At 46.5% G+C, this 21,796-nt stretch overlaps 2 protein-coding genes across 7 annotated transcripts; one reads left to right on the top strand and one right to left on the bottom strand.

Moving 5' to 3' along the window:
• The first annotated feature begins 391 nt into the window (after nucleotides 1–391).
• LOC114589259 (myelin proteolipid protein) lies at nucleotides 392–11,739 on the top strand. Of its 5 annotated transcripts, XM_028715492.2 has the most exons (9): nucleotides 392–966; nucleotides 4,011–4,122; nucleotides 6,770–6,856; nucleotides 8,043–8,229; nucleotides 8,511–8,766; nucleotides 9,757–9,925; nucleotides 10,489–10,562; nucleotides 10,692–10,757; nucleotides 11,040–11,739. In XM_028715492.2, the coding sequence occupies exons 2-9, from the start codon at nucleotides 4,119–4,121 to the stop codon at nucleotides 11,109–11,111; spliced, it is 915 nt and encodes a 304-aa protein (XP_028571325.1). In that variant the 5' UTR covers nucleotides 392–966; nucleotides 4,011–4,118; the 3' UTR covers nucleotides 11,112–11,739. The 5 variants fall into 5 exon arrangements, with proteins under 5 accessions (XP_028571325.1, XP_077778622.1, XP_077778621.1 ...); XM_077922496.1 differs by lacking the exon at nucleotides 6,770–6,856 and having other exon boundaries at nucleotides 401–966; XM_077922495.1 differs by lacking the exon at nucleotides 392–966 and having other exon boundaries at nucleotides 1,773–4,122.
• Nucleotides 11,740–13,837: 2,098 nt separating this feature from the next.
• Nucleotides 13,838–19,837, bottom strand: LOC114589258 (ribose-phosphate pyrophosphokinase 1). Of its 2 annotated transcripts, none has more exons than XR_013391341.1 (7): nucleotides 19,515–19,837; nucleotides 18,037–18,220; nucleotides 17,188–17,286; nucleotides 16,693–16,817; nucleotides 16,094–16,267; nucleotides 15,629–15,831; nucleotides 13,838–14,938 (listed from the first exon to the last, which is right to left on the bottom strand). XR_013391341.1 is itself a non-coding variant. In XM_028715489.2 (7 exons), the coding sequence occupies exons 1-7, from the start codon at nucleotides 19,634–19,636 to the stop codon at nucleotides 14,846–14,848; spliced, it is 957 nt and encodes a 318-aa protein (XP_028571322.1). In that variant the 5' UTR covers nucleotides 19,637–19,833; the 3' UTR covers nucleotides 13,838–14,845. The 2 variants fall into 2 exon arrangements, 1 of the variants encoding a protein (XP_028571322.1); XM_028715489.2 differs by having other exon boundaries at nucleotides 15,629–15,788; nucleotides 19,515–19,833.
• Between the last annotated feature and the right edge of the window lie 1,959 nt (nucleotides 19,838–21,796).

The following is a 21,796-nucleotide window of genomic DNA, read 5'->3' on the forward strand; positions in this document are numbered from 1 at the left end:
TCTCGGCAGGGTTGGGTGCGCCGGGGAGGTCGCCCTGAAGTCCCCGAAGTAGAGTTCGAGATACCCCAGATAGGCGGGGTATAAAGAAATTAATAATAATAATAATAATAATAATAATAATAACGACGACGACGACGACCCTCGAAGCTCTCCTCGCAAATCTCCAAGGAGAGGGTAAAATGGGAAAGTTTATTATTATCAGTTACAGATAGGAAGCCGTGTTGGTCTGCCATAGTCAAAACAAAAAAAATTCCTTCCAGTAGCACCTTAAAGACCAACTAAGTTAGTTCTTGGTATGAGCTTTCGTGTGCATGCACACTTCTTTAAGGTGCTACTGGAAGGAATTTTTTTTTGGTTTTTATTATTATCAGTTGTTATTATTATTATTATTAGTAGTATTAACATCAACATCATCTTCATCATCATCGAAAATCTCTTAGCAAATTTCCAGCTCAAGGAAGGAGAGGATAGAATGGGAGAGTTGGAAATAACTCCGAGGGACAGGCGAGACATTTATCCTAGAAGCCGATAAATATCAGTGGCAGACGGTCCGTGGATAGTGCGGTGCAGCGGGTTGAACTATTATTATTTGTGCTTTTTTCTTTTTTTCTTTAAAAAAAAAATTAGGGCTACTCTCCTTTTCCTACTCCTATTGAAATACTGTACTGCCACTCCATGAGGCCAAACTTAGATTCGCAAAATGTTTGGGGGTATGCGTCCCCCCCAGAAAAAAAATCATCTTCCTCTTCTTCCATTGAAAACGGCACAATTGACAAGAGGATAAAATGCTATCCTAAGCATGACTGACCCATGGGATCCCTGCAACTCCAGCTGAAGCCTCCAGGGAAGCCTCTGGCGCGTGCAGAGCGCCGGTCCCAAGGTCGACTGCGCTGGGCCATGGAGGCTCCTTCCCCCAAAAGGAGGACCTTTGGAAGGAAGAAGGGCGGGGTGCAGAAGGACTTTGGGGTAAGTGGCTGAAGGGGCTTCCCCTGGGCAGGGCCTTCTGCACATGCTCATGGTCGCCCTCGCCTCCTATCATCTCTGGTAAAAAGACTCTGGCAGGCGAGGGAGGAAGTGAGGGCAAAAGGAGTCGTAGTAGCGGATGAGCGAAGCCGGCCCGGCCATCTTCGACGAGGGCAGGCGGAGGTCCATTAAAGCACGGGGGCAACGAAAGGAAAAGAGGAAAGAAGTGATTGCGAAAAGGGGGGGAGTGAAGGCGGCGGCGCCATGTTTGACGAGGGCAAAAGCGCTCTTTTAAACAAAATAGTGTTTTTCTCCTAGGAGAAAAATTTAGGTCATTTACATTTAAAATCTGTTGTCATTTTCTGCAACAAAATAGTGTCCCCCCCACTCCCAGTATGTTTAGCATTAGGGTAGCAGACGCAAACCCCATTTTATTCCTGTATTCACAATGCACTATGTTTTAAGTAAGTTTTTTTAAAGATGCTAAACCTCATATGCTCATAATTTCTTAATTTATTTTTTAATATATATTTTAACATTTTTTAATTTTATTTTTTAAGGGTTGGCATGTAACAACCTATTTTTTAATTTTTAGTATTTCTACTTGAGAATCATAGAACTCCTGCTGAAAGATGGCCACACCCAATTCTATCTATAAAATATTTTTCTAAAAAAAAAAAATTGCCTTGCAGGGGGTCAGACTGGATGACCCTTGGGGGTCCCAACAGGTCCAGACTGCATACAACTCCGCATTCTTGCTTTTTATTCCCCCCCCCCCAACAAAAATATGAAATTCATTTAAAATTCAGCTGATGAGAAGGTCACAAATGAAGCATTGATTTGTGAGCTGCCCTGAGACCTCCGGGTATATAAATTCTAATGATTATTATTATTGCAAGGCTGAATCCTTCTGCAAAAAAGAGGGGAATTTAAATCAATGGGGTTTAAATCAAACCTGTCTTGCTCACCCTCATTTCATCATTATCAGTTTATGTCTTCCAGGTTGGTCAAGATGAAGGGGATACCAGCAAGGCTGAACCTTTGTGTGTAAAAGGGGGAAGAAATCAGTGTCGGAAGGGGGGTTGGTCTGGATGACCCTGGGTGTACCTTCCAGCTCCATGCTTATGTGCTGAGATTCCTGAGATTCCCGCCCCGGGTTCATGTCCTGGTGTCAGTCAATAAAAAATGTAAAAATGATAATACATTCTCAAACATGTAATCAAATAAATGCATGATAAAATACACAAAAAATAAAATGAAATATATAAAAAATAAAAAATACATAATAAAACATGTAAAAAGAAGAATACATTCTAAAATAGGGGATGCCAGTGAGGCTGAGGGGGAAGGAACTGTCACCTTGCAGCATTGGAAGTGGGGTTGGTCTGGATTACCCTCAGGGGTCCCTTCCTTCTCCCCACAATGCCTCTCCTTCTTTGCCGAGGGACAAAGACCTCTCTACCCTCCTGCTGGAGGATCTATGGTCCTCATTGTTCGGATGTTCTCCATTCTCCATTGTTGGGAATAGACAAAGAGGGTCTTGTTTTTTCCCCTGGGCAGCTCCGCCAGCCAGCTCCTCTCCGCGCCAGCCCTGCCAGGCGGCCCCCGACTCCTGAAGGAGGCCATAGAGGGCCAAAGGCATCCCTCGCGTCACCTGCTGGGAGAACTAGGCCAAACTGGGGAGGGTGGAAGGATAGGATATAGAAGAATAGCATCTTCTTCTCCTCCTCCTCCTCCTCCCTTTAACGGTGATTCCGTAAGGGACTGTGGAGGCCAATTCTGGATCCGCACCTCCTTCCACAATGGAGTTTCCCAGTGAAGGTTCCTTCCTCTTCGCCCGTTTCTCCCTCACGTCCCGAGTTCAAGTGTCTTCAAAGCCCATGACTCCTTTGGTCAAGGCGGTTCTCCAATAGAATAATATACCTTATTGGCCCAGATAGAAGCCCTATTTTCCTCTGAGATAGGCGAGATCCCTTCAGGTATCCATATTTCCTGGAGAAGTCTCTGATTTAAAGAAGCCATCCCAGTTTCCAATCACCTTCCTATTGACAAATCCTTTTTTTCATTACGCAAAGACTCGGCCATGCTGGCATCACCTTCCTATTGACCAATCTGGGAAATTCATTTCTGGAATAGTAACTTATTTACTTCTGCTCTTAGGAAGACATCGACCGATCACAATGAAATTGTGGTGAGAAGGGCAGATTCTTCACTGTTTTTCTAGAAAACCAGGTGTCCCCTATCTTAGATCTGGTAACTCCTACCTCAGTGCAGACCCTGACCTTCCTCCTTCTTGAAATTCAATTGGTGAGACTGATGTGAGGCTGGCAGTCCACCAAGACCCAGACCCAGATGTCAACCACCCTTCTGTTGCTCCACTTGATTCTCCAGAACCTGACCTTAGTCCCTCTTGAAACCCATTGGGTTGGACTCAGGTGAAGATGGAGGACCACCAAGACCCTGAGAACCTTCCTCTTTGCCCTGCTAGCAAGTTGGTGGTCCACCGAGACCCTGAGTCCACCCTCAGAATCCATGTGATCCTCCCTAAATGCAGGACCTGGCCTTTGTCCCTCTTAAAATACATTGAGTTGTACTCATGTGAAGACGGAGCTCCACCAAGCCCCTGAGAACCTTCTCCCATATCCTGGTGGCCATCTGGTGGTCCACCAAGACCCTGAGGTCCACCATTCTTCTATTGGTCCACCTAATTCTCCATAATGGCAGAACCTGACCTTTGTTCCTTTTGAAATCCTTTGGGTTGGACTCAGGTGAAGATGGGGGGAGGGGTCTACCAAGACCCTGAGATCCTTCTCCTTTGCCCTGCTAGCAAAAGTTGGTGGTCCACAGAGACCATGAGCCACGGGTCCTCTATCCTGAGCTCAGAACTTTCCACCAAAGCTGGAAGCTCCCACAGGTCTTAGGACTTTCCATCAAGCAGATCTTGTCCATCTCAGAGTTAACAGGGAGGAGAAGGAGCAGGAGGAGACAGGGCCGGCTTCTCCTTTAAGGGGCATGGCTCTACACAACAGATCCCTTTTTCTTTGGAGGATCTGAGGGGGCAGAGAGAAATCCAGCGAAGTGAGGAGGAGGAGAAGAAGACCGGGTTGTCCTAGCTGAAGAAGAGACCAGTTGCACTCCACCTGAACCCCAAGGCGATGGGTGAGTTGGACCAGGGGGAAATTTATCAGTATCTCCATCACCCATTAATTTGGCCATGGTGGATCTCAGGGATTTGGGAAGCCGTCCCGGGTTCTGATCTCACCCCGGACTGTCCCACTTGTCCTGAGACCTCTGAAAAGTGATGTGTTTCTGGGGTGAGAAAGAGGACCTCCCTATTTTCACCAGAGACATATTGGGGGGCTGGAAGAAGGGGGGTCTGTATCTTCATTTTAGGGGATAGAAGAGAAGGTCTGTATTTTCATTTTAGGAGATGGAATAGGAGATCTGTATTTTCACTGGAGAAATATTTGGGGGACAGAATTGGGGGTCTCTATTTTCATTTTAGGGGATAGAATAGCAGGTCCGCATTTTCACAAGAGAAATGCTGGAGGGATGGAAGAAAAGGACCCCCCCCCCATTTTCACCAGAGAAATATTTGGGGGATAGAACAAGGGGAATATTTGGGGTTTAGAAAATAAATTTTCATTTTAGGGGGTAGAATTGGAGGTCTGTATTCTCACAAGAGAAATATTGGGTAGGTGGGCTAGATCCCTCCAGCTCCTCACCTCCCTTTCACAGCGACCTGGCCAGGTAGGTCTCTCGGCTGAGAAGGGAGGGGTTCGAACCCAGGACACCAACTGCTACACAGCCAGAGAGTTGGAGCTGTAGCCAGCCAGAGGGAATGGGACCCAGGAGATCGGCTCGGCAGTCAAAGGGACCCTGAGATTCACCCAGGCCTGGGGAAAAACCGGAAAATTGGGGGGAACCAGTTTTTCCCCCTTTTCTCCCCAAAGCCACTTCCCCCCTAAAAAACTGAAGGGAAAAAAGAGTGTGGAATATTAAAACTATCAAACTGGTTTTTATTTCCAATTTTCCTGGTTTTATCCCAGGCCTTCCCATCTGTGCCATATATACAGAGTAAAAAACAATGCTCCTGTGAAATAAAGCTGTCCATTAATGGGCCCCCGAAAATCCTAACGACCCACGTTTCTTTTCACAAAACTGCCCTGAGATTCCCGGGTCAGACTGGATGACCACCGGGATCCCTTTCAGTTCTGGTGTTTTCTGTACCAGCCGGGACCACTCTCTGGGAGGCGGCATGAAGGAGAGCATTGTTTCAAACTCATAGCCCATCCCTCATTGTCCATTGTCTTCGGGACAATAGGAGCCTTTTTATCTCTGCGCTCTGCTTCGTCCCACATCCCCTCCACCCATCCCCCCCCCCCCCAGATGAAGAGGCGAGGAATGGTCCAGTTAGAGTCCTGGGAAGAGGGCCCCGTTCAAATCCTCAAAACCTTCCTGGCAGGATGAAAATAAAGACCCCCAATTCTATTCCCCAAATATTTATCCGGTGAGAATCCCCTAAAATGAAATTAGAGACCTCTTATTCCATATTTTCATTTTAGGGAATTTTGTTTCCCATAATTCCTGGCAGAAATTTAAAAAAGTTTAAGAGAGTTTTTATGGGGAGTTGCTGCCAAGATTTTAATCGCAAAAGGTGGGAAGGGAGAGGATATCACAATCAAATCAGGCTAGCAAAGTCAATTAAACCAACCAACCAACCAACCAACCAACCAACCAACCAACCAACCAAATAAACAAATAAATAAATAAATTTAAATAAATTAAGAGAGGATGTTGAACTAGCGAGACCATCAGCAAGGTGACAGACAAAAAATTTACCAGAGAATGGGAAATATACAGAGTCTGCGTAAAAGAACATGTTCAAAATATCAGGTTTCGACTGAGCTGTTTGTAAAAAGGAGAACCTTATCAAATAAGGTTTGATATAAGGTGAAATAAAAGGAGAAGAAATAAAGTTGTGCATATTTAAAGAACCTAATTTGGGAACATAATGGGAAGATCAAAGGTCACGTTAATTAATGTACAAGACAAGTATCCATTCAGAAATGTAGGATTTAAAAAAAAAATTCTATCTTGTCTTTTACATTTCTTGATTATTTCTCTTATACAGTTTTAAAACCAATAAATCATTAAAAAAAATATTGATTTTAGGGGATGGAATAGGATGTCTCTATTTCCATTTTAGGGGATGGAATAGTTCTCTATGTTCATTTTAGAAGATAGAACGGGAGGTCTGTCTTTTCACCAGCGGAAGATTGGGGGGATAGAATTGGGGAGGTCCCTATTTTCACCCGGCCAGGTAGGTCTCGGGGATTTGAACCCGAGGCCCTCTTCCCAGGACTCTAACTGAACCATTCCTCACCATCCCTGGGGTGGGATGGGGGGCAATGTGGGACGGAGAGATCAAGGCTCCATTGTCCCAAGGACAATGGACAATTGAGGATGAGCTGAGAGTTCGAATCCAAACCTGACACTGTTACTGGCATCTCAGAGCTGCTTGTTCCCAGCAGAGATAAAGCAGAACATTGGACCAATTGACCGTCGGGGTCAAATCCAGATTTCTGCTCCTATTTTGAAATTCCTGCCGATTCAACAACCCTCGGGGCGGGGGGGGGGGGTCTCAGCATTCCAGGAAACCCAGCCAGATGGGTGGCGTATAAATAACAAATTATTATTATTATTATTATTATTATTATTATTATTATTATTATTATTATGGGAGAGGAAGGAGCCACAGGGAGGCCTGCCCGTCCTGCTGACCCTTGTATTTTTCGCAATGTAGATAATGTTAGCGGCGGGCCTGAACCCCAACCAACCACGGCTCCGCAGAACTCGAACCCGGATCCAGTTCCCCGAGCCGGTTCTCCAGGTAGCCATCTGAAGCCTGAGAAACCCAGAGCCTGCCTAGCAGGGCTGGGTTGCCCTCCGATGCGAGGCCACGTTGAGATTCCCGCCTTTCAGGGGTGGGACTGAATAAATAATAATAATAATAATAATAATAATAATAATAATAATAATGTTTAACCACATCAGTTAATGTGGATACATATGCTATCATGTTATTGTTTTAGTGAAATAAATGGTTTAAATTGTTATGATGGTTTTTCTCCCAACAATAAAATGCAACAGAAAAGTGGTCCTAATAGAATTTCTTAAACCTCACCAGAATTTCATCATTATCGGTCTATGTATTTCTAATAATAGAACCAAATCAGTCATTTTTGATGCACGTGTAAAAACGAATTTATGATTCCCAAAAGGAAACCTTCCTCTGGTGGTCAATATTCAGAGGATGCCAGAAAGGCTGAACCCTTCCTGTAAAAAAAGGATTTCAATCAAGTCTTACTGACTAGTGATTTAAATTGTGATTTAAATCGTGACTGAAATTGATTTGATTTCAAATCAAATCCACCCTGCTGCGAAGCAAGTCGAAAAGACTTTCCTTACCGATTCCAAGGTCCGGCGAATGCGTTTCAGGGGATTGAGGTTTGAAGCGGCCCTCAGCTCCTGAAGGTAACAGGGCCCTTTATATGTCCAGCTGTCCTTTGTCCACAACAAATTGCTACTTTTGTTGTTGTTGAATAAATGCTATATGGTAATTGATGGAACTCATAGGTATCTCAAGCCATTTGCACATGTTGCCAGACAACCAGTCCATACAGAATGTCAGCACCCTATATATAGAAATGAGCAAAGCAGTGATAGTTTGAGTAGCAGGGGAGCAGGGGGGGCCTGTGACTTACATCATAGGAGCCTACACAACACAAAACACGGTTGCTGTATGATGGTTTTATTTGTTTTTTATCTTCTCTTTTGGACATGTACATCCAGGTTTTTCCCCCCTTTGAATTTTTTGGAGGACCCCCAAGAAAGGGGGGGCGCCAAGCTACGGCTTGTTGAGCTTAGACATAAATCTGGCACTGGCACCGCCAGTAATTCGATGCTGAGATTCCTGCCTAGCTGGACTGGATGATAGCGATAGGGATAGGGGTTAGGCAACTCTTCCTCAATAGGTTTCTATCCTTCTCTCCTTCCTTCTTCCCGCCCCCTTACAGGTCTGTTAGAGTGCTGTGCCCGCTGCCTGGTGGGGGCGCCCTTCGCCTCGCTGGTGGCCACGGCCCTGTGCTTCCTGGGGGTGGCGCTCTTCTGCGGCTGTGGCCACGAAGCCCTGACCGGCACCGAGCACCTGATCGAGACCTACTTCTCCAAAAACTACCAGGATTACGAGTACCTGGTCGATGTGTAAGCACCTCCCGACGTTCCTTTTCTTCGCCTTCATTCCCTCGTCCGTTCCCCTGTTCATTTACCGATACATTCTCCCATTCATATTCTGCAATCCGTTTTTCACTGCATGTCTACATCAAGTTAAACCGCGACCACACAATCCATCTTCTATCAGAATAATATTCTGCAGTCCTTTTCCAACCGTATATCCCTCCTAGCTCTGGTGGGGGGTCAGAGTGGATGACCCTCAGGGTGCCTCCACTGTACCAATGGCCCCCCCTCTCTTTTCTCCCCCACAGGATCCACGATTTCCAGTACGCCATCTATGGGGTGGCCGGCTTCTTCTTCCTCTTTGGTGCCCTCCTGCTGGCTGAAGGCTTCTACACCACTGGCGCTGTCCGGCAGGTCTTCGGCGACTACCGGGCCACTGTCTGCGGCAAGGGCCTGGGCGCCACGGTAGGCCACAAGGGGAGGGGGCCCCGAGGACACCGGCCCGGCCGCTCCTGGGAGCTGGTGTGTCACTGTGTGGGAAAATGGCTGGGCCATCCTGATAAGGTGATCTTCTCCTCTTTCGCACCCAGCGCTGCTGCCGTTCGAACCCGGGGCATGAGACTGCTGACGGTGGGGGGCGTTAAGGAGCGTATGACCAGGATATATTGACTAAGTCTTGTCCTTCCTTCCTCTGGTTGTCCATATTAAGAGGAGGCAGCAAGGCTGATCCTTTCTGTAAAGAAAGGATTTTATCCTTCCAAAATGGAAACCTTCCTCCGCTTGATTCTAGGTGCAGTAATTGGGAATGGCTTTACTTACTAGTTCCAAGGTCCTTGGCCAAAAAGGAGGAAATTCCACGTCTAAGGAATCCAGCAGGACACTTTTAACCCCTTCCTGCCTTTGGGCCTCCATCCCGGAAGGACACTCCTGGCACCAAGGGACTCGCACTTGTGACACATAGTGCCATCAGAAAACCACCTGCTGTGCCTATGGAGCCCCCCCCCCCCCCCCAATCCTGGGCCGTCCGAATATTCCTGCTTTCCCAGTCCCAGATTTGACTTATGAGGGGTTGAAGAAGAGGTCGCTATTTTCTATGGGACAGAATAGGCGGTCTGTATTTTAATCAGATTAATACTTGTGGGATGGAATAGATGGATGGATTTGTGGGAATTTGTGGGATGGAATAGAAGATCCCTATTTCATTAGATGAAATATTTGGGTGATGGAATATGAGATCCCTGTTTTAATCAGATAAATATTTGTGGGATGAAAGAGGTTTCTGTTTTCATTTTAGTGGATAGAATAGGAGGTCTCTATTTCCATTTTAGGAGATGGAATAGGAGGTCTCCATCTTCACCTGAGAATTACCCAAATATAAGCCGCCCCTGAAAATAGGATTTTAATGGATCATCTGCCCACCCCTCGTGGGAATATCTGGAGGAAAGGTCCAAGTGGCTGGGAGTTCCTCAGGTCCCAAAGGTCTCCAGTCTCATGCCCCGTCCTCTGGAAGCTCCTGGCGAATCACTGACTCTTGTTTCTTCTCCCTCCTTTCAGTTCGTGGGCATCACCTATGTCCTGACCGTCCTCTGGCTCCTGGTCCTGGCCTGCTCGGCCGTCCCCGTCTATGTCTACTTCACGGCCTGGACCACCTGTAATTCCATCGCCAACCCTACCAAGACGGCTGCCGGCATCGGGAACCTCTGCACAGACGCCCGGATGTATGGTGAGGAAGAACCTAGTTTCCTGGGCCACCTTGGGGAGGAAGAATTTCATGAGGGGTCTCCCAGGAAGAAGGTTCTCAAGGTCCTGGTGGAATAGGACATGGAGAAGGTTCTTGAGGTCTTGTTGGAACACCAAGTTGGTAGCAGGACCTGAGAGAATCTCAAGGTCCTGGGGGAGCCCCATCTTCCCACAAGTCTCACCCAATGAATTTCCAGAGGGATGAAGGTCAGGAAGGATCTTGCGAGTCTTGGTAGACCAGCAGCTTGCCATCAGGAGCTTGGAGAAGGAACTCAGGAAGCTTGGTGGTCCTCCAACGTCACATGAGTTAACCCAAGGGATTTTCAAGGGCGGGGGGAAGGTCAGGTCCTGCCTTTAGGGAGAATCCTATGGACCCTGATGGTGGGCTCAGGGTCTTTGTAGACCACCAACTTGTTATCAGGATCTGGGAGGATGTTCTCAGGGTCTTGGTGGGCCTCCATCTTCACATTTCAAGAGGGGCCAAGGAGGTGGGGTGAGGTGGCCCTTCAGCTCTCAACTGTTCTGTGTTTTGGTGCCCCACCACAGGTGTCCTGCCGTGGAATGCCTCCCCGGGAAGAGTGTGTGGCCAGAGCCTTCTCTCCATCTGCAAGACATCCGAGGTGAGTTCTCAGTAGTCAAGACTAGAGGACTTTCATGTTCCTTTCTACCATTCTGTTTCTATGTTGAGTTCCTTCAATGGGTGACCCATTCTCCTCCTCCTCGTCCTCCCTCTTCTCCTCATCCTACAGTTCCAGATGACGTTCCACCTGTTCATCGCGGCCTTCGTGGGAGCGGCAATCACCTTGGTGGCTCTGGTAAGGACAGCTTCCCACAACTCTTCATCTCTGGGTGGAGGGTTTGAACCACACGTGGGGCAAAGGATGGGATGGAGGTCTCCAGCAGAACCATGGAAAATCAGCAGGACTCAGATGCTGACTCCTTCCGATGGTCCTGGGAGGAGACCTGCCGAGCTGTCAGGGAAACCAGGAGGAATGGGCAGCAGACCATGGTTGATGGTCTTCAAAACTGCTGAGATATCAGGGGAACCAGGAGGAATGGGTTTTAGCAATTCTGCTTCTGTTCCCCTTCCTCCGTAGGTGACGTTCATCATTGCGGCCACCTACAACTTCGCCGTCCTGAGGCTGATGGGCCGGGGAACAAAATTCTAACCTGGCACCCGCCCGGGCCGAGAGACTCCCTCCCTCCCTCTTCATAATAATAATAACAATCGGTATTATTTTCACCCTGGACTGGTCTTCTAACCGCGAGGCTCTAACCAGGCGGCTGCCGACCTCCTGCTCTAACTGCCCGCCAGCCAATCGGCTCATCCCCATTTGCCGGGGTTGGACTAGATGACCCCGGGGTCCCTTTTCAAAAGCAACCATGATTCTATGATCTCACTCGACCCAGCCGGACCCAAAAATGGGATTATTCCCAGTCCGGGGATTTCGTCGGCGCAGGAAACCGATGTCGGAGCGAGAGAGAGGAGGTCCTCCAACCTGTTAGTCCTGCTTTTCGGAGGAAAAATCACTCCAGCCCCTTGAAGATCCTTTTTTTGGAAAAAAATAACTGCAGTTTTATGCTCCAAATGGCGGGAAATCATTCAATGGGATGACACCATTTTTTTGTAAGAGGCTAATAAAAACATATATATATATATATAATGTGAAAACCGACTGTTCTTAACACGGCGTGCGGAAAGCTGAGATAACGAAGGATAATGTCGAAAATAAATAACGAAGGACAAATAACGAAGGATAATATTGAAATAAAAACGAAGGGTGAATTTCACGAGAAGAGCTTGTCGGTTTTTTAATGCTTCACTTTGTTTCAGTGGGGAAATGGGACGAAACTATCATATTGCCTTAAATAAAAGCCTTCCTTTTCCCCCAAATTCTGACCGGAAAAAGTTAAAAGCGTGGCTTATATTCAGGCCAATACAGTACCGATCCAACAATCCGTCAAACGCAACAAAGAAAATGCAATGATTACATTTCCGGCAACAAGGATATTACAATTCTGGTTTCCTTGGTTCGAAATAAAGGGAGGAAAATCATACTGATATACCGTATTTTTCGCTCTATAAGACACACTTTTTCCCTCCTAAAAGTAAGGGGAAATGTGTGTGTCTTATGGAGCGAATGCAGGCTGCGCGGCTATCCCAGAAGCCAGAACACCGAAAGGGAGTGCTGCGCAGCGCAGCGCTCCCTCTTGCTGTTCTAGCTTCTGGCTTAGCCCCTCAGTCCCTTCCCCCACCTCCCGGAAAAGCCCCCAAGAGCCGCGCTCCCTTAAAGAGCTCTTGGGGGCTTTTCGCCGAGGAGGGAGAAGGGCAGCCTGCTTTTCCTAGGGGAAAAGCCTGCAAGCGCCGCACACACGCTCCATGAAAGGGAGTGCTGAGCAGCCTGGGATGCTTACAGGCTCTGCTCAGCGCTCCCTTTAAAGAATATTTTTTCCCTTGCATTCCCCCTCTAAAAACTGGGTGCGTCTTATGGTCAGGTGCATCTTATGGAACGAAAAATACGGTGAATATGCGCATATATATGTATACATACACACACAGTGGTACCTCAGGTTACATACACTTCAGGTTACAGACTCCGCTAACTCAGAATTAGTACCTCAGGTTAAGAACTTTGCTTCAGGATGAGAACAGAAATCGAGCAGCAGCAGCGCAGTGGCAGCAGGAGGCCCCATTAGCTAAAGTGATGCTTCAGGTTAAGAACAGTTTCAGGTTAAGAATGGACCTCCAGAACGAATTAAGTTCGTAACCAGAGGACCACTGTATATACATATATGATAGCTTATATAATATAGATATACTGCATTTTTTGCTCTATAAGACTCACTTTTCCCCTCCTAAAAAGTAAGGGGAATGTGTGTGCGTCTTATGGAGCGAATGCAGGCTGCGCAGCTATCCCAGAAGCCAGAACAGCAAGAGGAATTGCTGCTTTCGCTGCACAGCTATCCCTCTCGCTGTTCTGGGATTCAGAATATTTTTTTTCTTGTTTTCCTCCTCCAAAAACTAGGTGCGTCTTGTGGTCTGGTGTGTCTTATAGAGCGAAAAATACGGTATATATCCATATTTATATTTTTATATATGTATTATGATCCATCTGTGTCTGTCTCTGTTTCTCTCTGTGTGTTTTAAAATATTCCTCATGAAATCAACCTTCATTCCAATTACCGTACATTTCCAACAGCGGGGATGATGATGATGATGATAACAACTTTTATTCTTTATACACCACCCATCTGGCTGGGTTTCCCCAGCCACTCTGGGCGGCTTTCAACAGAACAGAAATAAAATTATTATTAATAATTTTTAGAGAATTGGCCCCCACCCTTCTTTTCTATGGTGGAAATAGGGACAGCCCAATCTGTCCCATGACATTTTTAGGGCCCCTCGAGTGTCATGCAGTCCAGCCACTTGCAATAAAATAATAATAATAGTAATAATAACAACAACAGCCCTATCCCTAATAATAATAGTGGTAGTAGTAGTAGTAGTAGTAGTAGTAGTAGTGATAGTAGTCTGGGCAGCTTTCAACAGAACAGAAATAAAATTAATTATTATTATTATTATTATTATTATTATTATTATTATTATTATTATTATTATGGAAAATGGCACTGGAGCCCCTTCCAACTCTATCTGGCTTCCAGCAAAATACTTTTATTTTATTTATATTTTATTATATATATTTTATATTTTATTTTATTATATTATATTATTTCTATACCGCCCTATACCCGAAGGTCTCATGAATACAATAACTCATCAAATATAAAGAGCTTCCCTATCTCAAGTAAATCGTAGAAGAGGAAGAAACTACAACTCGCAGCATGCCAAGCTGCCATCCACCCCCACCCCCTGAAAATGAAGCAATAGAGGAGATTTTGGGCTTTTAAATAAGAGTTTATTATTCATTCGTCCATCATCAGGAGTTGAACCTGGAACTGGAGGTGGGGAACAGGAGCTTCAGGAGTCTATAATTCCCAACTGGGTGCCCGAGGGCGAAGGGTTGAAATAAACAGGATTTTTTCTGAGTGGGGAGAACTGTAGCAGCAATTCCCCCCTCTGAAATGAACAGGACACATCCGATATTAACCCGCAGGTTAATATTTTTTTCATTTAAAGCACACTAGAATTCCCATACTGCCACCCGGGATCTGAGACCAGAATCCGAAAAAATTTGGGTTATTTTTTTTGGGGGGGGGGGAGGGGAATAATGGGAATCGAAAGTTGAGATCGGATGAAATGAATAGATGCGAAGACAGGGAATCCAAGCTCAAAATTAAGTGTATTTTTGAATGGGGTTTAGGGGAGTTGTAGTGCTGCCGGGCACCTGCATCCGAGCTCAAAATTAAGTGTATTTGGGGGGGCGATAGGAGACAGAACGAAATGAATGGGGTTTAGGAGAGTTGTGGCACCACTGGGCGCCTGGGGGAATTCTAGCACCAACACCAGGCACCCCGATTCCCCCCAAAAGTTGTTTTTTTCTGGGGAAGGAAACTAGCATGGAGTACGAGAAAAGAGGGGAACGAATGGGATTTGGGGCTGGGAGTGATAGCTTTAAAACCCCAAATCAAGGGGCAGGGAATTGTAGCGCTGACACCAAGTAATTGGATTGCCCCATCGGATATGAACAATAAATACCCCATTTTAAATTGTGTTTTAAATTCTGGCTGCCAGGCACCCCCAATTCAAAGAATTTCGGGAAGTGAAAGGACCAGAGAAACGAGTGGATAGAATGAGCCCCAAATTAGACCCGCGCTAGAATTCCCACCCACCAGCGCCCCAAACTGAAAAAGGGGGAATCGTGGGATAAAGCCAACTCAGCACTCTGTACATGCACAGAGGACTGTTTTTCCCCAAAGGGAATTTGTGCGCCAGGGTCGGGAACTATAGCGGGACGTGGCTGAACAGGTAGGAGACGGACTCGCCGTTGTGGGTGCGGCGGATAGCTTCAGCCAGGATCATGGAGATGTCAATCACCTAGGGGGGGAAGAGAGGGAGAGGCAGGGTTAACTGGGCACCAGGAGTTTTATGAATGAATTTGCGTCAGCCCTTGGCCATAGCAATAAAACAAGATGAATGAATGAATAAATCTTCACCTGCCAGTCAAGCTTTGAATGAATGAATGAATGAATCAATCAATCAATCAATCAATCTTCACCTGTCAGTCAATCTGTGAATGACTGAATCGTGATTTGTGCCAGCCCTCTGCCATCACAATAAAACAACAAGACGATAGACAAAGAATAGAAATGCGATGAGGCGAGGTGGAGCGAGGAAGGGGCCAAATAATCTGGGACAGGCCATAGAGATAATAATAATAATAATAATAATAATAATAATAATAATAATAATAATAAATGACAGTGGAAGGTGTGAGAATGATCAGAAACGTGCCAGAGAGATGATAATAAAATGATAATAATAATATTAGTAATAATAGATGACGATGGAAGGTGTGAGAACGATCAGAAACGTGTCACAGAAATAATAACAATAACAATACTAATAATAAATGATGACAATGGAAGGTGTGAGAATGATCAGAAAGTTGCCAGAGATGATGATGATAACAACAATAATAACAACAACAACTGAGGATGTTGATGGAAGGTATGAGAATGATCAGAAACGTGCCAGAGAGATAATAACAATAATAATCCCCCCTACCTGGATTTTGGGGCAGTGCTTCATCTTCTCCTCCTGCGGGATGGTGTTAGTGACAACGACGGCCTCAAACCCTGCACCGTTAATCCGGGAGATGGCCGGGCCGGAGAAGATGCCGTGCGTCAGGATGGCGTAGACCCGGGTGGCACCCGCCGAGAGGAGCCTGCGGGGGAAAGCGGGTTGGGCTGGATGACCACAGGGGTTGCCTTCCAAGCAGGGTGGGTAAAAATCAATGATTTTTTGAAATAATAATAACAACAATAATAATCTGATTTTTTAAATTTAAATCTGATTGTTTTCAAACATTTAAATCAGATTGTTTAAACATTTAAATCAGATTGTTAAAATTTAAATTGGATTTTAAAAAAAATTAATTGGACTTCCCCCCACTTAAATTGGATTTTTAAAATTTTAAATCAGATTTTTAAAAATTTAAATCGGATTTCCCCCCACTTAAATCAGACTCACTTGTCCGCGGCGTGGCAGATTGTCCCGCAGGTGTCGGCCATGTCATCCACCAAGATGGCTGCCCGGTCTTTGACGTCGCCCACCAGGACCATGCGGTCGACCTCGCTGGCCTTCTTGCGCTCCTTGTGGATGAGGGCAAAGTCGACGTTTAGGCGGTCAGCGATTGATGTCACCCTGGGAGAAGGAGGTTCTAGGTTGAGATGTCTTGATTTAAAATCCTTTTTTTTATTATTAAAATCCCTTTTTATGAAAAGGTTCAGCCTTGCTGGCATCCTCTTAATATGGACAAGTGGAAGGAGGTTTCCTTTTTGGAATAATAAAATCCCTTTTTTACAGATAGGTTCAACTTTGCTGGCATCCTACAAATATTGACGAGCAGAGGAAGAGCAGGGTATAAGTAATAAATTGTTGTTTTTATTACTACTACTACTAGTAGTAGTAGTAGTAGAATGGGAGATTAAAAGGATGGAGCAGCTGGGAGGGTCCCCGGGGGGGGGGGGGGATCATCCAGTCCAGTAAGTCAGGAATCTCAACGCAGAATCCCCGAATGGTAGAGCTGGAAGGGACCTGTGAGAAATTTTTGGAAATTCTGGGGTCACCTTTTGGCCCCCCCAGCGTCTGGCGAGACGATAGTGCAGTTCTTCCACTCGGCGATGTTCTCCTTGATCCACTTCAGAACAGCCGGCTCGGCATACAGGTTGTCGACGGGGATGTCAAAGAAACCCTGGGCCAGGAAGCAGAAGCAGAAGAATATATTTATAACCCCATCCGTCTGGCTGGGTTTCCCCAGCAACTCTGGGTGGTTCCCAATCATCATCATTATTATTAATCTGATAAAAGCAGTTGGAAAATGGTCAACGTAATAATACTGTAGTGGCCTGAATATAAGACTCACCCCCCAAATTCCGACCGTGAAAAGTTAAAGGGTGGCTTATATTCAGGCCAATATGGTACCATATTGACCTGAATATAAGCCTCACTTTTTCCCTCCAAAAAAGCGCTCAAATATTAACGTAAGTGTTGAATAGTCAAAATATTCAGAAAGTTCACACGTGGCCATGCAGGCTGGACAGGATCAGCCCTGGGGGCCCCACCTGGATCTGAGAGGCATGCAGGTCCATGGTGATGATGTGGTCAGCGCCGGCCACCGAGAGCATGTTGGCGACGAGCTTGGCGGAGATGGGCGCCCGGCTCTGCAATGGAAAGGGGGCCGCTGAATCGGGTGCTGTGCTACAACTCCCATCCTGCTTAGCAGGCAGGTTCCCACCCATAACCCAGCGTAGCTAGCAAGACTCCAACTCCCATCCTGCCCAGCAGCTAGGATCACAACTGCAATCAGCCCTAGCTAGCCAGACTCCAACTCCCAGTATGCCTAGCTCAAAAGACTCCACTCCCCATCCTGCCTAGCAGCCAGGATCCCAGCTACAATCAGGCCTGGGCGGCTTTCCTACAACTCCTATGATGCCTCGCCAGCCGGCCTACAACTCCCATCCTGCCTAGCAGCCAGGATCCCACCTATAACCCAGCCTAGCTACTAGCAAGACTCCTTGCCCATCATACCTAGCAGGCAGGACTCCACTTCCCATCCTGCCTAGCAGCCAGGATCCCCGCTGAAATCCTTCCAGCCTAGCTAGCAAGACTGCAACTCCAATCCTGCCTACCAGGCAGGACTCCAATTCCCATCCTGCTTAGCAGGCAGCATCCCAAGTAGGCTAGCAGCCAGGGTCCCAGCTATAATCCAGCCTAGCTAGCCAGACTCCAACTCCCAGCATGCCTAGCTCGAAAGACTCCACTTCCCAGAATCCCTAGCAGGCAGGTCTCCAATTCATTCCACCTATAACCCAGCCTAAATAGCAAGACCGGGGCATCGCCGCCCTCAGTCCAGTCAACCCAGCAACTTCACCCCCTCCCAAGTGTGCCATTAATCCCGTCTCCCCGGAAACCTTGTCCTTCTTGTCCTGCCGGGCGTAGGGAAAGCAGGGAATGACGGCTGTCACTCGGCTGGCCGACGCGATCTTGCAGGCGTTGATCATGATCAGCAGCTCCATCAGGTGGTCATTGATCTCGCCGCAGCCGCTCTGGACAATGTAGACATCCTCGCCGCGCACGCTCTCGCCGATCTCCACGCTGCGGAGATTGCATTTCGCCCCATTTTAAATAGATTTTTTTCCGATTTAAATTGGATATTTTCCATTTAAAAGGGATATTTTCGATTCAAATTAGATGATTTTGATTTAAATTGGCTTTTTTTTTAAAAAAAATGCTTTCTAAATATTTTCTTTTTAAAGTACATTCCAGTCCAAAGGCTATTCAGCAGGAAATTAGGATTTATTATTTTGACGGTTATTTTGGAACCGGTTCAGTTGTAGCCTAGAATTGTTGCTGTGGTGGTGGTGGTTAAGGATAAGGGTTAGAAGTAACAATAGGACTTAGGGCTAGGGATTAGGAATAATAATAATAATATCAGGAAATAAGTTTATCATGTGTGCTAAAACACAGTCTTTTTTTAAAAAAAATTGTTAAATAACATCAGTTAACAAGCATGGATCCATATACTATCATGTTATTGTTTTAGTGAAATAAATGGTTTTGATTGTTATTAAGGAAACAATTATTTTTCTCCTTCCAATCAATCAAGTTGTCCAAATAGAAACTGTTAACTTAATATAACTCACCAGAATTTCATAATTATCTGTCAGTTTATTTCTAAGAGTAGAACCAAATCAGTCATTTTTGATATAACTGTAAAAATGACTCTGAAAATGTATCATTCCTAAATGGAAAACTTCATCTGGTTGTCAATAGGAAGATTATACAAGCAAGAATGAGTGTTTCTGTTAAAAAATGATTTAAATCAAGTCTTACTGACTAGGGATTTAAATCGATTTGTTTTAAATCAAATCCACCCTGCAGAAAACTACAGTTCCCACAGTGATGCCCATCTCTGTCATGGAAAACTACAGTTCTCATAGTGGTGCTCCGCATTTCTTTCATGGAAAACTACAGTTCCCAGAGTGCTCCCCCCCCCCCCCCAAATCTCCTGCTTGGAGAACTACAGTTGCGGACATGCCCCCAGTCCCAGAGACGCAGCATTACATCCAGCCTGGAGGAACTACAGCTCCCAGCCTGCCCCGCGCACTCCCCTCAGACCCAATGGCTCCGTGGCCTCGGAAAACTACACTTCCCAGGCTCTTCCGCCACCACGCATACGCCCATCCTACCACGTCCCTTGCGGGAACCACACCTCCCATCATTCCCCGAGCGCTCCCCTCAGACTCATTGGCTCGCTCGTCTCTGAGATCTACCCTTCCCAGCCTGCTCCGCGGCAGCGCATGCGCCAAACCCATCACATCCCTCGCACCCAGCATGGAACTACCCTTCCCAGGTTGCCCCGCGACGGCCAAGCATGCGCACAACCTACCACGTCTCCTGGTTAGAGAACTTCTTGGTGACCACCTTGCCCAGCTCCAGGCCCAGCCGGTCGGCGATCCTCTGCGACAGGTCCTGGTGCGAGGAGCCGCTGAAGAGCTTGATGTTGGGCATCCTGCTTGCCAGCGAAGCCGCCGGCGAGAACGACGTGCCCGAGCGCGACGTCGAGGCCTCGCCCACCTCCACCCCGGGGACAGGCCCGCCGCGGGCGGCTCGCCGCTCGCCCTCGGCCGCCTCGCGCCGCTCCAGCAGGCCGAGGAACGCGTCCGGGAGCGCAGGCCGCGCCCGCCGCCTCAGACGACGGAGCCGCACTGCGCTGCCATCTTGGGAGCGGGCCTTTATATTATCTCGGGCGGCGCGCGCAGGCGCGGCTCGCCAAAGGCACGCCCACTCGAGCGAGGGGCGCTTGCGTGAATGCTGAGACAGGCCCACTTTGGAGAGGCGCGCCTGCGCAGAAGCAGAGACGGGCCCGCTTTCGCGAGGGTGAAAAGAGGCGGTGAAAAGGGCCGGGAGGCGGGTGCGCAGAGGGCAAAACACGCCCCTCCGCTAAAAAAGCACGTCTGCGCACACGGCTCCTTGAAACGGAGTCTCCTCAATGGGTCGCCAGGCAACGCGCGCCTCTTCAGCAAGCGAGACACGCCCCCACCGGCGACGGACGCCTGTGCAGAGAGCCTGTTCAGGAGTATCCAGTGCAAGTTTGCGGAGGAGGCGCGTGATTGGTCGACGAGAGTCGAAGGGCAGAAGCTGCCGCCCTGCGCGGCTTCGAGGGGCCTGTGTGCGCACGTGCGGACTCTGTAAACGAGGCAGGCAGCAATCCAACCGGTCAGTTGCAAAGCGCTCAGCTTCCATTTCTTAGGGAGACTTTCCAGGATGGGAAAGTTATTTTCCGGGAAAATAACGGAGGAATGAACCTCACCAGCGCCTTAATTCCCAGCCTTTTATTTATTTATTTATTTATTCATTTATTTATAATAATAATCTATAGCGATCCCTTGACATTCCTTAGTTCTTCTGCAGGACCCCTGCGGAGCGCCAGTGAAAGTGAGAAGAAGCGAAAGGAACTTGCAATATCGGATAGAGCCTTGTCATTTTGTAACCAATTGAGTTATTATTATTAATAATAATAATAATTGTTAGGGTTAGGCATGAGGGTTAGAGATAGGAATTAGAGATAGGCTTGTTATTATTATTTAATAATAATAATAATAATAATAATAATAACCAGGTTTTTCCAGGCCTTCCCATCTCTAAACTTGAGATTATTAGGGTTAGGGATAAGGGTTAGAGATAGGGATAGGAGTTAGAGATAGGGTTGTTGTTATTCTTATTACGGATAGGCTTATCATTATTATTATTATTATTATTATTATTATTATTATTATTATTATTATGTTCGGAGCCTCCCAGAGTAGCTGGGGAAACATGGCCAGATGAGCAGGTATCAATATTTTATTTATTTATTTATTTGTTTGTTTATTTATTTCTTATATCCCCACCCTTCTGGCCAGGTTTCCCCAGCCACTCTGGGCGGCTTCCAAGAGAATATCTAAAACATGATAAAACATAAAACCTCCCTTACGATTACATTTCCAGCAACAATGATTTTATGAAATTATTTTATGAAGAATGAAATTATGGTTTCCTTTGTTCGAAATAAATGGATTGATATCGTTCATATATATATATATATATATATATATACACACACACACACACACATATAATTTGTGTATGTATACACTGCCCATCTGGGCGGCTCCCAATAGAATATTAATAATAATAAATAACCCTATCCAATCCCTATCCCTAACTCCTATCCCTAATAATAATAATAATGCTATTAGTTATACAACGCCCATCGGGCTGGCTTCCCCCCACATTTTTCCAGGGGGCAAAGGCTTAAAAAACCCCACCATAACCCGCTCCCCTAAAACCTGTCCCCTCCCACCCAATTTTCCCGTCCGTCCCCCCCCAGGCCTTCCCATCTCTAAACCTGAGCCTGCAGAACTCCTGGCTGCAATTCTCGGAAGCTTTCCCAAACCGCCCAGAGATCTTGGGTAGGGATGGGAAAGCCTGCGGGAAACCAGGTTTTTTTCCTTTTTTAAAAAACTGTTTTTTCTTTAAATGGGGCAGGGGATATTCAAACTATGTCAAACTGTTTTTTTCCAATTCCCCTGGGGGGACAGGTTTGGGGGGAAACAGGGAAAAAAAGTTTTTTCCCCAGGCCTCCCTTCTCTAATCTTGGGTGAATTCCTTTATTTTTTAATTTTATGT

The sequence above is a fragment of the Podarcis muralis genome, chromosome Z, assembly GCF_964188315.1.
Source record: "Podarcis muralis chromosome Z, rPodMur119.hap1.1, whole genome shotgun sequence".
NCBI lineage: Eukaryota > Metazoa > Chordata > Lepidosauria > Squamata > Lacertidae > Podarcis > Podarcis muralis.